We start from the raw sequence: 15,128 nt of genomic DNA, 5'->3' as shown, positions 1-15,128 counted from the left end.
ACCATTTGAGGGGCTCTGTCTCTTCAGCTTTGGGAAGGGATAACAAAGGTTAAGGCATGACAGAAAATTTAAGAATCCAATTCTACAAAATCCAATCAAGCATTGGAAACTCCTGAGTTACTTTTCAGTCTTGGAGATAGAAAAAGTTAAAATATCCTGGGTCCTACTTGAATCCAAGAGGAGACCTTTATCAGTAACTAAATATCCCAGATATTTAACCTAAGTCTTACAGAATTGGGGTTTCTCTGTAGATACCTTATGCTTATGCCCCCATTTCTGCTAGTTCTTGAAGGAGCTGGAGATCGAAGCTTCCTTTGAAGGTGAGCATAGGAGCAGGTCATCCACATATTATAAAATAAAAGGCTGATAAAGGAAGTTTATGTCAGCAATATCTACTATTATTTTTTTTATCATTTTCCAATTACATTTGCATACATTATATTAGTTTCAGATGTACACCCCAGTGATTAGACATTACTTGCCCGAGGTGAATGATATTGCCTGCCATTCTAATGATCTGGTTTGATTTCTTTGTTCTCATATCCAATTAGGAACCAAACTTTGGTTCTTCCAAAAGTTGACTATGTGATGGGGGCAGGGAAATGGGAGTACAAGCTACTACCACCCCCATTCCCACTGCCACCATCATACCATCCAGCCTTTATTCTTTCAAATATGGAAATATTTAGAAGTTCCAAACCTAAGGTGCGAGACAGCCCTCTCTTACTTGCTGCAGGATTTAATTCAAATAAAAGGCTAGTTTTGCTTTTCTAAGGTAGCGTCTTTTGTCATCAGCAGATTCCTGAGGAAATAATATAGTAACCGTATATGGAAATACTACCTTGAGAATTCTGCAGCTCTTTTTCTACCTAATCTCTGGTCTCCTGCTGGATACTAGTCCTTCCCATGTCAATCAGATGTCCCTCCTAACGCCGTCAGAGTACACCCTGGGGCTACCCACGGTTTTTCTTAGAATGACCAGCTCAGCCTTTAAGGTCAGGGCCAGAACCTCCCAAAGGGGCCTGCACAGACAATCAGCTGTTTCTTCTGGCTCTGGTTCAGTCCCAATCCGCAGTTTATTTAAAGGACTAAAAGTTAAAGCTGAGCCAAAGAAATAGCTTAGAGGTGACAGCAGCTAATCCCTTAAGGCTTTAAATAGAGTAAGACACCACATAAGGAGAAGCATCCCCTGAGTGTTTCTACATGGGGCAAGGGTTCCTCTGTGGAAGTCATTCTCTGTGCATCACTCAGGATTGCATGGAGTTCAAGTCCTGGTCGCAGCTACATTAAGTACAAGATGGGGCAGTGATGCTTGTGTTTACCAAGAGACAGATTTCTGTCATTATAGTGTGGGAAAATACCATCTGTTATGCTGGATAAAAATACGTTTTAAAAAACAAATGAGGGGAATGTACCAGTGGGTCAATCATTATTTCATCTTACTGTAGGAATTGCTGAACTTCAGATAATGATTCTTTTTTTTTTTTTTAACATATTTTATTGATTTTTTACAGAGAGGAAGGGAGAGGGATAGAGAGCTAGAAACATCGACCAACTGCCTCCTGCACACCCCCTACTGGGGATGTACCCACAACCAATGTACATGCCCTTAACTGGATTTGAACTTGGGACCCTTTAGTCCGCAGGCCGACGCTCTATCCACTGAGCAAAACCAGTTTCGGCCAGATAATGATTCTTCACCACAGGAGATTTTAGTTCCTGCAGAGGCAGGATCAGGCAGGCCCCTAAATGTGGGAAATAAGAAGGTGGAAAATAGGGGTTAATTGGCAAATTCACTACCACCTCATAACATTCAGATTTTAAAATATTTAAAAACACGAAACTGGCCTTAAGTAATCAAAACAGCTGCACGCGAATCTGGAGCACATATGCCGGCTTGCCTTGCTGGCTCTCAGGTTAAGCAAAGAGGTTATAAAAATCATCAAAAGTTTGGAAATGGCGCTACCTTTTTTTTCTTCTTAACTATGTGGTTTAATTTTAGATGGCAGGAATTGAGTCACTGCTATGAGAGATGAAGATGAAACACTCTTGCATTTCTCCCACCCACACTATTCCATATTTCATTTTTCATTGCTTATGTTATATTTTACTTTGCCAGGTAATAAACCATCATATTGTGTTCTGTAATTGCAATACTCCTACTTACTTAGTGTTCATTTCCAGTTCTCTTACCACTCTTAAATTCTCCATCTTCATCCATTTCTTTGGCTGGATTTCAATGCCTTTCCCCCCCACGCCCCCCGCCCCCCCAAGAAGGGCTCACAGATTTTATATCTCTTATACACTAGATTTTAAGTACTACTTTCCTTAGTTTTTGTGTTTGTTTTTTAGTTTGAGAAAGCCTGATTACTGACTTTATCACCAAACAATCATTTGACTGGGTCACACTTTCTCGTGCCTAGAAGTTTGTAAATATTGTTCCATTGCTTTCTGTCTTTGAATATTGCCGAGACGTCTAAGGCAAGCCTAATTTTCCTCCTTATGGTGACTTACTTTCTCCTCCTGGACAGCTAAAGATTTCTTTTCTAATCTTTGAATGTCTATAACTGAGGATCAAGCTCGAAACCCAGGCATGTGTCCTCTCTCTGAAATCAAACCAAGGACCTCTTGGCGCATACAAAGATGCTCAATCCACTGGGCCATACAAGCTGGGCCAGGTGCAACACATTTTCCATTGATTGACAGCTTCTCTTAAATCATTAAAGGAGCCCTAGCCAGTGTGGCTCGGTTGGTTGGAGCATACCATATACCAAAGGGTGGTAGGTTCGATTCCTAGAAGAAGCCAGAGTAGGAGAGGTCTTGGAAGACATGTTTCACTGAATGAAACTTGTGCCACTGGGGATCATGTGCCCTTGACTGGAATTGAACCTGTGACCCTTCAGTCTGCAGGCTGATACTCGGTCCACTGAGCCAAACCACCTAGGACATGGAAACATATTTTTAACATTTTGTTAATGATGCATAATTTTCCTTTTGTTTTTTTCCTTCACAGTTGAATCCACAGTCAACCAACTTAGTCCAATGAGCATTCATTTAAGACTGAAGAGTCCTAACTTTTAGCATTCCATATCCATATTCTCAGATTATCTTAAGAAACAAAATCCTGAGTTTTAGCCAGGCATATTTCCCAGCCTCCATTGCAGCTAAGTGTAGACATTTGACCAAGATCTGGCCAACGGAACATAAGCAGAGTTATATACACAATTTTTTGGTTGTGCCCCTTAATGGAAGATGTATCTTTTTATTCTACTCCTTCTCTCATCTTGGAGCTTGGACATAGTGACAAGGCATCTTAGGACCAAGATGAGGTTAATATTTTAGGGACAATGATAGCACTATAGGTGGAAGGAGCCAACATACCAATATTATGTGAGAAATGAATCACATTGTTAAATGAAGAAATTCTATATTGTTTAAACCTCTGTAAATCTTTGTTAAGGCATCTTAATCTGTATCCTAATTGAAAAACCTTACATTTCAATTACATTACATTTAGAATTTATGCTTTGGGTTACTAATTGCTATTTCACTGTCACTAGTTTCAGAATACTTAAGTCAAGGAGCAATAATATATTAAAAATTATATACATTTCTGTACAAAGAAGGATGAAAATTTGCTAAAATTGATGCAATAGTTCAAAACGGACATTTTATTGGCTAATTATAAAAATTCAAACCCAATGAACAAACTCTATTCTCAAGGTTATGCACAATACTGTCTACTCATAAAGAACATCAACACAGTCTGTTAGGGGGAATGCACCTGAACTTTGAAGTTGGCTCCTTTTAGAGTAACTAGGGCAAAAGCTAGAAAAAGTATTCCAATTATTCATGAAAAACAAATAATACGATTGCTAAATCCTCTTAGCAGCTGTAAACAGATTACTCTTGGTCTATATTTAACAACCTTTTGAGTTTCAGGTTTAAAGATGGCTACGAATAGTTTGTTCAGAAGAGATACAGTAATGAATGTGTTCAAAAGTTTCTGATATAGCCGAGACTGGTTTGGCTCAATGGATAGAGCGTCGGCTTGGGGACTGAAGGGTCCCAGGTTCGATTCCGGTCAAGGGCATGTACCTTGGTTGCGGGCATATCCCCAGTAGGGGGTGTGCAAGAGGCAGCTGATCGATGACTCTCTCTCATCGATGTTTCTAACTCTCTACTTCTCTCCCTTCCTCTCTGTACAAAATCAATAAAATATATTAAAAAATAAAAATAAAAATAAAAAAAAGTTTCTGATATAAATTGAGAGTTTTTGTAAGTGTAAGCAATTTCAGAAAGTAGATTTCTAGTAATGAAATTTCCACTCATAAATAACAGCTACAGAACTATATTAGAAAGTTTTTGCACTGTTTTTCTTAGAATTATAAACAAAAGGAAGCAGTCAGGAAGAGATACTTTTGAAAAGAAGAATACTAGTGCCTAGAAGTTTTATTTCATTGTGATGCTCAATCTCACCATAATGTCCCTATCTACTGTGACTACCACAAATAAAAGACAGTAATGGTAGAGGTATATAATTAGAAGAGGAGAAGAAATGTGTGGGGGCTCTTTTTAATTCTCTTTGGGCTACCAAAATTGAATGAGACCGGTAATTCAGAAAACAGAAGCCCTCAGAGGAAGAAACCACGTGACCTGCAGAGAGCGTTAGGGAGACTCTGGGAGAAGGTATGAGGACCTTCCGTTTCACAAACTATGAATAAGTCAGCAGCAGCAGCTCATTCCAAAATGAAGATTCATAGTAATAAGTTAACTCCCCTCAACTTCTCTCTTTTCACTGATGGGGTAGTGGTCACTAGTTACTCAGTCAAAGAATATGAGTCATCTATGATTCTTCCTTCCCCTTTATCTCACCTTCTTATCATCCCCCTTTCACTTCATTTCCACCACTGCTGAATTTAGGCATGGGATACCTCACATCTCAGACTATTTAAACAGTTTCTCTTCCACCCCGCTCTCTAATCACCAGGCTCATTAATTCATTAGTTGAACAAATATTTATATTAATAGGCACTGCAGTAAGTGCTAGGGGTGCCCCAGTGCACAAATTAGATACCCTTCCTGCCCCCAATGGGACTTATGTTCTTATAAGCAGTGTTTCCCAAAGTACGGGAAGAGTTTGGTGGGGGTATGGGTTGCACCGAAGTTTGGTGGGGATATGCACTGCACCGTGCTTAGCTGCGCCTAATTCTACGTTCTCATGAGTACAAGGGGTACTCAGCGTTACGAAAATTATAGAAGGGGTGCACATATGTCAAAAGTTTGGGAAACACTATAAGGGATACTAACAAATCAATTTTCTTATATTCTTGCCCTCAAAGACTCTATGGAACAACCCCAGTTCTTAACTGTAGGCAACATTTGTTAAGCTCTTAGATCTTGCTGCCTATGATAGAAGTCTGTTTAAAAGAGGAGGCTATACCTGAAGCACTAATGGGGATTTTCTTCCTCTGATTGCAAGCAAAATGCACATAAGGAACTAAATAACCTCCCAGGAACAGGAATCATAAATTTAAAGAGACTGCCTGCTTGGTGAATTTGCATGTCCTGCACTTTCACACACGTTTGATGATTCATTTGATTTCATTGATGCTCACAGGAGAAGAGTAGAAAGCTGATAACAGTCTTGGCCAACACTACTACTGTGAAATATTATTTTAAAGTAATTAGGTATTCCATATTACAGGTTTTTGTGTCCTTATTTTTCCAAGAAAATGATGTCCTATTTATCATAAAATGATATTTATCAAAAATTTCCTTTTATTTATTTATTTTTATTTATTTCTTTCTTTGGTAAAGGTGATAAATTTGTTCTGAAGCAAAGTTCTCACACATATTCATAAAACGGTTCATCAAGATTAGGGTCACAAAAGAAATTTCTCCAAAGAGTAACCATACCTCATACTTGCAATTCACTTGCACCATATTCTGAGAGGAAAAAAAGGGGGCTGGGAGAAAGGAGAGGAAAGGAGGGAGAGTCCATTGAGTTCAAGTAATTCAAATTTAGGGTACATTAGATGTAGCAAGGCCACATTGGAGTAATAACTTACTATTCAAGTTATTTTTAGATTTCTCTTTAGATCACTACTGTTGTCAGCTTTTGAGTATCTGAGGTTACTAATCTGTATAAACACCTGGTCTTTCCCGGCAGTGACACCTGTTTCTTTCTTTTGTGCTCAGCCACCAGGAGAGATACTTGTTTTTACAAATATTGGGCCTCAAATGATTTTTGATGTTTTTTCCCCCCTCTCTCTTCCAACTGCTTAGCAACTTCTAAAGCAGTTTCCCTCTTAGTAAGAAACATTTCACAGGTTCAGAAATACATCTTGAAATGTAACTGGACCCTTAGAAGCACACGGATGGCATACCTTCAATTTTAGTAGTGGCACTATCCTGCAAAGTGGACCTCAATGAAACATGCCACTGAAAGATTACAACTCTTAGGAGACATTTCCCAGGACAGCATTTTAAATTTAAATTGTACTAACTCATACAGTATATCACTGCCCCCAAATGCTTATCCTCTGGGGAGAAACTTGTCTGTGGGTCTATAATAAGCTTATTTCCAATTTTCAAAAGAGTACTAAAAATTTATTTTAGAAAGAAGAAAAGAGTATTTCCGAAGACAGAGGTGGCCTCTCTGAACAGATTCCTTTGGTGCCCTGCTCCTGTGTGAAGTCTGAATGTGTAATATATAAAACCGTTCCCCTGCTCCAGCTTTACCTGGTACAGAAATGATTTTGTATAATTCAGTGTTTATAACTCACTTGTAACATTAGTCACTGTTCATACTTATTATAAAATGTCACCAACACTCAACAGCTTCTTTGGGGCAAACAGGCACAGCTGTGCCATTCTGTCTCTGTGGTGGTTGAGCGTCCTTATAGAATGTGCTGCAAGGTTACTCTGTAGGTAAAATTTCAACAAAGAAAAAAACATCAACCTGATTTTATTCTGACTAAAAGGATGATACATTTTTATATAAAATAAATTCAGAAGAGTATATTTAAAACGTGGGGTAGCCGAAACCGGTTTGGCTCAGTAGATAGAGGGTCGGCCTGCAGACTGAAAGGTCCCAGGTTCGATCCCGATCAAGGGCATGTACCTTGGTTGCGGGCACATCCCCAGTAGGGGGTGTGCAAGAGGCAGCTGATCTATGTCTCTCTCATCGATGTTTCTAACTCTCTATCCCTCTCTCTTCCTCTCTGTAAAAAAAAATCAATAAAATATATTTAAAAAGTGGGGAAAACAAAATTCTAGTTCCTATATGGCTAATTGTTTTGTAAACTGGAGTAAAAACTTGGGGGAATACTTTTCCAGATGCCTGTCTCTATCCCTGTATATGCATATACATATTCTAAATATACATATTCTAAATATACATATTCTGAAGTTTTAATAAACTAATACTAAGCATGATAATTTTTCACTTACCAGTGGCTTTTCATGTCAGTGAATAATTTACATATACATGTATATATATGTACATATACATATATAACATTCTTTTTTAAAATATATCTTCATTGGTTTCTGAGAGGGAGAGATAGAAACATCAATGATGAGAGAGAATCATTGATCAGCTGCCTCGTGCACACCCCACACTGGGAATCGAGCCCACAACCCAGGCATGTGCCCTGACTGGGAATTTAACTGTGACCTCCTAGTCCTCAACCACTGAAAAACACCGGCTGCCCTCAGCTTTTTTCCCCCTTAAATATAGTTTTTATTAATTTTTTTAGAGAGAAAGAAGAGGGAAAGAAGATAGAGAAACATCAATTAGCTGCCTCCTGCATCCCCCCTACTAGGGATTGAGTCCAAAATTTGGGCATATGCCCTGATCAGGAATTGAAGCAGCAACCTCTTGATGCACGGAATGCTGCTCCATCCACTGAGCCATGCCAGCCCGGCTGCCCTCCGTTTCTTGTCACATATGTCTCTCCAACATGGCAACTTGCTTCATCAAAGCCTTCAAGGGAGGAAGTCTGCTAGCCAGATGGAAGTCGGAATCTTCTGTTGCCTGATCACAGAAATGACTTCTCTCAATGGTGAAGCTCTACTGGTTCATAGAAGCAAGCTACTTAAGGGGATGGGATTACACAAAGCCATAAATACCAAAACGCAGGGGCCTTCTTGGAAATGCCTACCATAGTCCACATTCTGGTCCCCAGTAATTAACATCACTTCCATATGCAGATCACATTCAGCCTCTCCGAAGGCCTTCATCTCACTACAGTATCTGCCCCAAATCCAGAATCTCATTATCTGAATCAGGTGCAGATAAAGCTCCTTAGATGTACAGGCATAACTCATTTTATGGCACGTCACTTTATGGCATCTTCTCAGATGTTGCCATTTTTACAAATTGAAGATCTTGCCTTCCACTAGCAGCAAAAAAGACTATGACTTGCTTTATTGGTATGCTAGCTTTATTTGCGGGGGTGTGGAACTGAACCTACACTATCTCCAAGGTATGCCTTGTAGTTTTATTAAATTCTAGAGGCCTGGTGCAGGGGGGGAGGGGAGGGCCCCTCAGCCCAGCCTGAATCTTCTCCAATCTGGGACCCCCTCAAGGGATGTCCTACTGCCTGTTTAGGCCCAATCCCACCAGCCTGATTGCCCCTAACTGCCCTCTCCCACTGGCCTGGTCCCCCTCAACTGCCCTCCCCTGCAGGCCTGGTCTCTCTCAACTTCCCTCCTCTGCTGGTCTTGTCGCCCCCAACTGCCCTCCAGCTGCAACTCTGCACTTCCCAGGGAACCACCAGCCCATCCCCTGCAGAACACTGGGGGATGGGATCCAACAAAGGGGAAATAGACGCATGCTCAGTGAAGTTCCAGTGACTACAGAGGTGTCTGTCAGTCACACTTGGGAACAGAGATCTTTGGCCAGAACGGGCATGGCCCACTGCAAGCCCCTACAATTTGAGAGTACATAATCCGCTAAACCGGAGGTGGGGCACGTCTGGCACATGGGCCACAAAAGGCCCACGTCTGGCCCTGCCAAAGTATCAGGGGCGAATTAATTAAATGTTTGACCAGATACAGCGGGCTAATTTTTAAGCTGATAATTTCGTGTGGCCCACAAAAGATGTTATAAATATCCAAATGGCCCTTGGCAGAAAAAGGTTCCCCACCCCCCTGAGAAAAGAATTCTCTCTCTCGGCTCCCACAGCCATGCAGACCCCACAGGCAATGGGTCGATGGACTGCAGTTGGGAACACAAATTACTCTAGCCTGACGCAGGAGTGGACTCTGCCCTACACTGGCTTTTGTTTCAGCCCTATCCCAGCCACAGCACACTTCTTGCTTGGTGGGACAAAGGGAAGGAGCCGTGGAAACTCAGGGGAGTAATTCCACAGAAATAAAGCTTTCTTCAGTATTTCACCCTCCCTCGCAAGCCTCAGAAAACTCTTTTTCTGGGATATAGAAGAATTCCACTCCCACAAGCAACAGGTGAGGGCAAGGACCCCCTCCCCCCTACCCACCCCCACCACGCACACCCTGCCCCAATTACAAAATGGGCAGTGGAACTTCTTAGCAACAGCATCAGTCTCTGAAAACAAAACATAAATGTAGGCTGACAAACCGAATTTCATAAGCATAAATAAAATGTGGAGCCTTTTAGAGTTAAAGCAGATCCTGATAACATCTAAGTTTTGGGCCTTGTAAATTTCAGTCTTTAAATATAAGTCTAAATATAAGTCTATATAAAGCTTAGCAGTAATTTTTTAAAGTTTGTTTTTAAATTTTATTTTATTGACCTTACCGTGAGAGAGGAAGGGAGAGGGAGAAACACCTATCAATTGCCTCCTCCAAGCACCCGACCAGGAATCGAACTGTCAACCCTTTGGTGTATGGGAGACTCAATCAACTGAACCACACTACCCAGGGCAGTAATTTATTTTATTTACCAAACCCCCACCATTAATCACAACATGCATTACAGCACTCGCCAAGTAGGTCAAACTACTCTTTCATACATTTTTGGCATTCAAGGTCTTATTAGTCTTTGAGAAAGCCTGTATTTTATGTAGCTCACTTAAGACCCTTTTTACATGCTAATTATCATTGAATGGAATTTAAAAAAAAACCACCTAATGTAATCCCAAAGCATCAGCTTTGTAATTAAAATCTGAAAAGGTTAATTCATTTCCTCCTTATCCTTCAACACAGCTTATACAAATAGAATTTTTTTTTTTTTTTTTTTTTTTTTTTTTTTTACAACTCCTGTGTGGTCTTGTACAGAAGCTTCAGGTGCAACCGGGAAGCTACTTCTACGTGTCAACACCATCTAATGTGATTCTCTTGTTTCTAATTAAAGCTATAAATTAGTAGGAACACACTGCCGCCCACGAGCTTTTGAACTCGGGGAGTAACAGCAGCCAGAGCGAGAATGAATGAGGAGAACGACGACGCGGGAAGCGCCCTGAGCCCGCAGGGTGCCGGCCCCGAGCAGAAACACCCGTTTTGTGAATTAAAACCCAGGCCCGGTCCTGCGTGCCCGGCCCCAGGCTCCGCTGAGCCCCTTGGGGAGCAGCTAGCCCGCCGGTGACTCAGGGAAAACATCCATTAAACATCCATTTCCCTTTAGGGCACCACTCCCCGAATCAGAACGAAGCAAACCTACTCTGCTGGGGAGACTTTGACCTCGAGTCCTAGACCCTGCAACCCTGCAACCCAGCAGCTCACTCTGCACCCTCCTCCCCTCCCCCTCCCCCTTGTCCCCGCCCCCCCTTCCCCAGGAGCCCCGCCCCCTGGCCTGTCACAGCGCCACGTCTCCCAGCGCCAAGCCACCAGCCACCCGCGAAAGCTTCCCCCAGTTAACCCCTCCCGGGCCCCCCTCCGTCACCGGTCCCCGGGACCGACTCCCTCCTCCAGGCCCCGAAAGAGTCGCCTCCGACAGCCACAGGCGCGCCCTCGCCCAACAGCTTCCGCCCCGACCCGCGTCGCCCCGCCCACGCCTACGTCACACCGCCCTCGCCCAACGGCTACCGCCCCGCCTTCGCCCCGCCCACGCCTACGTCACTCCGTCCCGCCCACCGCCTCCCACGTGACCCGCGCCCCTCGCCCCTCCACTCCGGCGCGCGCGGCTGGATCGCGGCCGAAGCCGCCATTGTTCCGCCGGGGGGAGGTCAGCCCGGCCTGGCACTGGCGCCCGGACGCCGCTTAGCGGCCGCCACTGGAGACACTCCCTCCGCCGCTCCCCCCTCCTCCTCGCCGGCGGTGGCGGAGCGAAGCTGACGCGCGGGGGGGGCAGTTGGGAGCCCCCCTCACCTCCTCCCGGTGGCGTCAACGGCCGATCCACCGGCGGCTCCGGCGCGAGGGGCGGCTGCGATGCGCTCGGCCTGAGCCGCCGTCGTCGGCCGGGCCCTGTCTTCGCTTCCCTTGACTGTCGCACGGCGGGCGGCGGCGGCGTCGTCGTGCGCCCCGGCGTCCTCCATCCCTCGAGGAGCCCCCTCTGACGGGGAGGGAAGATGGCTGCACGGGGCTGGCAGGACGAGCTGGCCCGGCAGGCCGAGGAGGGCTCGGCGCGGCTGCGGGAGATGCTGTCGCTCGGCCTGGGCTTCCTGCGCACCGAGCTGGGCCTGGACCTGGGGCTGGAGCCGAGGCGGTACCCGGGCTGGGTGATCCTGGCGGGCACGGGCGCGCTGGGGCTGCTGCTGCTCGGCCTGCTGGGCTGCGGCTGGGCCGCGGCGTGCGCCGGCGCCCGCAGGAGGCGGAGGAGCGCGCCCCGCCGGCGCGAGGAGGCGGCCGCCGCGCCGGCCCCGGCCCCGGCCCCCGACGACCTGGCCCTGCTCAAGAGCCTCCGGGGCGACGAGCAGAAGAAGAAGAACCGCAAGAAATTGCCCGAGAAGCCCAAAGTAAGTGGGGGGGAGGGGGAGCGGCGGGAGAGGAGGGCTAGGGGGGTCCCCCACCCCCGAGCGAGCGGGGCTCCCGGAGGGGCGGCGGGTGGGCACGGTCCTGGGGGGCGATCGGATGGGGGAAACTCGGGAAGCGTGGGCCGGGTGGGTGGGACAGCCTCAGGGAAGGAAGCTGGACGGCCCGGGGTCTGTTGTAAGGACCGCGCGGCCCCGAGGAGGTCGAGCCGCTCCGGGGACCGCGAGGCCTGCGCGCGGGGCGGCTGCGCGCGGGACGGGACCCTCCGCTGGGAAGTTATGGGCAGACGATGTCCGCTAGCTCAGGTCCCGGAAGGAAACACGGGGGATCTATCAAAACTCTGCGGGGCTTCCGAGGACCAAAAGGTGCCCGCGTCTAGGCGCTTCCATTTTAGCAGCAGGAACTGTTGGAGGGAAATGGTTGCCCTTTAGGCGCTGGCTCCTGGGGCCGGGGGCCGCCGGAGGCCGGGCCGGGAGCGAGGCGGGAGGGAGGGGGGCCGGCGGGCTGATTGATGCACTTTGGGGTGCGCGGCCCTAAGGAGACGGCGGAGGCAAGTTCTGCCAGAAAGTGGCGCGGGGAGGGTTAGGAATGAGAGGCGACCGGGGGGATGACGGGGCAGAATGGTGCGGGCTGACAGGTTTCCGGGCTCCGACTTACCACGTGCAGAAAGGCGGGGAGCATCACCTCCGTCTGAAATCATGCCTCCTCGGGTTTTATGTCTGCGTTCGTTATTATTGCCGTTTCCCCCGTGCTGCTTCTTCCATGAGATGTTGCACAGTTTTACTTATTTTAAAAATACTTTGCATGCCGGGACCTATTTGGCTCAGTGGATAGAGCGTCGGCCTGCGGACTGAGGGGTCCCGGGTTCGATTCCGGTCAAGGGCATGGGCCTTGGTTGCGGGCACATCCCCAGTGGGGGGTATGCAAGAGGCAGCTGGTCGACGTTTCTCTCTCATCGACGTTTCTAACTCTGTCCCTCTCAATTCCTCTCTGTGCAAAATCAATAAAATATATATTTTTTTAAAAATACTTTGCAGCGGAGCAATAAGAGCATGAAGGGGTGTGCAGAACTAGAACCCGCTCCTAGCCTGTGTTTATGTCCACTTGAATTAAGCTCTTCACCTTTTCAAATGCAATAAAGCAGATGGAGCCAAGGCCCTCACTCCTATGTGAAATTCACTCTGGTGTTTGGGGGACAGTAGGAGCTATATACATCGAGGTTTTAGAGTCAATCATGGAGACTAATGTAGGAGACAGGTTCATAATTCTAATATTGCACAAACGGGCAGGTGCTGTGTACGTGTGAGCGGTGTTAATGAGGTTTGGAGGGTGGGAACTGATTCCTGGGGAAGAATTTAGAAAAGTTACTAGGGGAAGTGGGATTTGAATTCAAACTAAAGTAATGATAGAACAAAGAGTAAGCTGTATTAGAGACCTGACAGGTCACAGGGCATTGTTGGGCTTAGATAAATATTAACATTTTGCATGCTGATTAAGAGAGTGCCAGAGACATACACAACCTAGAAAGGGGTACAGCTTTGTCAGTAGCAATACTAACTTAAGTAATAGAAAAGAAAATAGTACTTATTTGGAGCATATGTAGCTATATTTAAATTTGTAGAGAACATCAAGGATTACCAGAAAGTAAGGTTATGGTGGAAATAGAGAATCTGACCCCAAGTTGAAGAAAGATGATCTTGAAAAAAACACCCACATGTACTAATAAGCCTCATCCCTGGGTGGACGAAGCGGGTTGTGAAAATTTCAAAGCCCTGTTGGGACGCCTAGAATTGCAGATAGACTCGCCTTGAGAGACAGGTGCTCCCAGAGCCCATCTGGAGAGCCTCGTAACACTCAGATGACTCATCTAAGAACACAGGCTCCTGTGAAAAAGCGCATCAGACCCAGGGCATATCCCTTCTCATTAAATAAAGGAAGGGGGAATGAGGAAACAGATCTGTCAGGGTTGGGAAGTGGAGAATGGGAAGAAAAAACAAATGGTTGAATGTTAATTGGGTGAAAAAATATCTTTGCCTGTCTAAAAAAATGAGTCTTGGAGTTTGTCAACGTTTACAAACTTTTGGCTTTCAAACTTTTTTGACTGCAACCTACTAAGAAATATATTTACATTACAGTACCCTCCCATACACATATCTAACTATTCTGTTTGTTTTTCTTTAATGATATTTGTGACCCACTAAACTGGTTTCACGTGTGAGTATGAGACATGACCTACAATTAGAAAACACTGCTTTATAGGGCTAAGAAGTAGAAATTGCTTTTTTTTTTTTTTTTTTTTTAGTACTCATACACTTTGGACAAAAGCAGGATACTGTTTGCAAATTCCTGTGAAAAGGAATACAGTATTGGTATTTCTCTGTGAAGGGATACAAGAGTAAAAGCTCGGTTTCTCCTTAGGGAGCTTTTGACTCCAGTTGTGAAAAAGATATACTCAGAAAAATTAACAGTGCAACCCCATTGTGGGCCCAGGTGGCAGTGAAAGAAAGACATAGTCACAGAGTTTGACTTTGAAAGTGGGTAGGAGCAGGATAGTGGGAGAGGCTAAAGAATCAGCAAAGGCCCAGCTCTGTCAGCCTGGCAGAGATGGGGAACTCTAAACTTGAGTAAGGCATTTAACCTTGCTCTGTTTAACTTATCTTGTTTATAAATTCAAGGTCTTAGTTAAGTTAAAACACTGCAGGATTCCTCAAAGTGTTAACCCCTGTCTACTTGTATTAGTCACTTTGAATGGTTGTTAACATTTGTAGGCTCCTGAGCCTCTCCACAGATCTTAGAAATCCAAGTTTTCTGAATGGATCCAGGAAATCTGCATGTTTAACAAGCCCCCTTGGCAAATTCTTGCCTGTTAGTTTGAAAATTACTCATTGGAATAGGGCCATAAGAACTGTATAGCGTAAGAGGTTTCTAAATTTACTCAGATTTAATCTTATCCATTTCTTTATTACTGTGTCATTCTGATGGGCATTTTAGGGTACACTTCCAAGTGGATTCAGTTATGTAAACCAGTTTTTATTTTCTCCCCCTCCCCATTGTTTTTAATTTTCTCTTAAATCGTTCCAAATTTTGCAACACACATTTTCAGAATTTATTTCTAGTAGGTTTTTATTTTTAGAGTCATGAGTGGTGGGGTGTTTTTTTGTTTGTTTGTTTGTTTTTTAAATATATTAGGTTGGTTTTTGTCTTCTAATATCTTATCATAGGTCTCTTGG

The 15,128-nt window shown here is 44.9% G+C and overlaps 1 protein-coding gene and 1 long non-coding RNA gene across 10 annotated transcripts in view; one reads left to right on the top strand and one right to left on the bottom strand.

Moving 5' to 3' along the window:
• Nucleotides 1-7,453, bottom strand: part of LOC311611990 — a 567,051-nt gene extending 559,598 nt beyond the window's left edge. Inside the window, exons 1-2 of the long non-coding RNA XR_014793194.1 lie at nucleotides 6,789-7,453; nucleotides 626-1,745 (exon numbers count right to left, since the gene is read on the bottom strand). This is a non-coding gene — a long non-coding RNA (uncharacterized lncRNA). The remainder of the gene's footprint in view (nucleotides 1-625; nucleotides 1,746-6,788) is intronic.
• Nucleotides 7,454-11,089: 3,636 nt separating this feature from the next.
• The window catches only part of MTDH (metadherin), a 50,286-nt gene continuing 46,247 nt past the window's right edge, over nucleotides 11,090-15,128 (top strand). For 4 of the 9 annotated variants that reach the window (XM_084864559.1, XM_084864558.1, XM_084864564.1 and 1 more), the window contains exon 1: nucleotides 11,090-11,882. In XM_084864559.1, the coding sequence (XP_084720685.1) occupies nucleotides 11,496-11,882 (387 nt within the window). In that variant the 5' untranslated portion in view covers nucleotides 11,090-11,495. The remainder of the gene's footprint in view (nucleotides 11,883-15,128) is intronic. The other 5 variants (XM_084864565.1, XM_084864562.1, XM_084864561.1 and 2 more) reach the window with 2 other exon arrangements.

The sequence above is a fragment of the Pipistrellus hanaki genome, assembly GCF_964339955.1.
Source record: "Pipistrellus hanaki genome assembly, chromosome: 17".
NCBI lineage: Eukaryota > Metazoa > Chordata > Mammalia > Chiroptera > Vespertilionidae > Pipistrellus > Pipistrellus hanaki.
The sequence above is the reverse complement of the archived record's forward strand: the minus strand, read 5'-3'. Positions and strand labels throughout refer to the sequence as shown.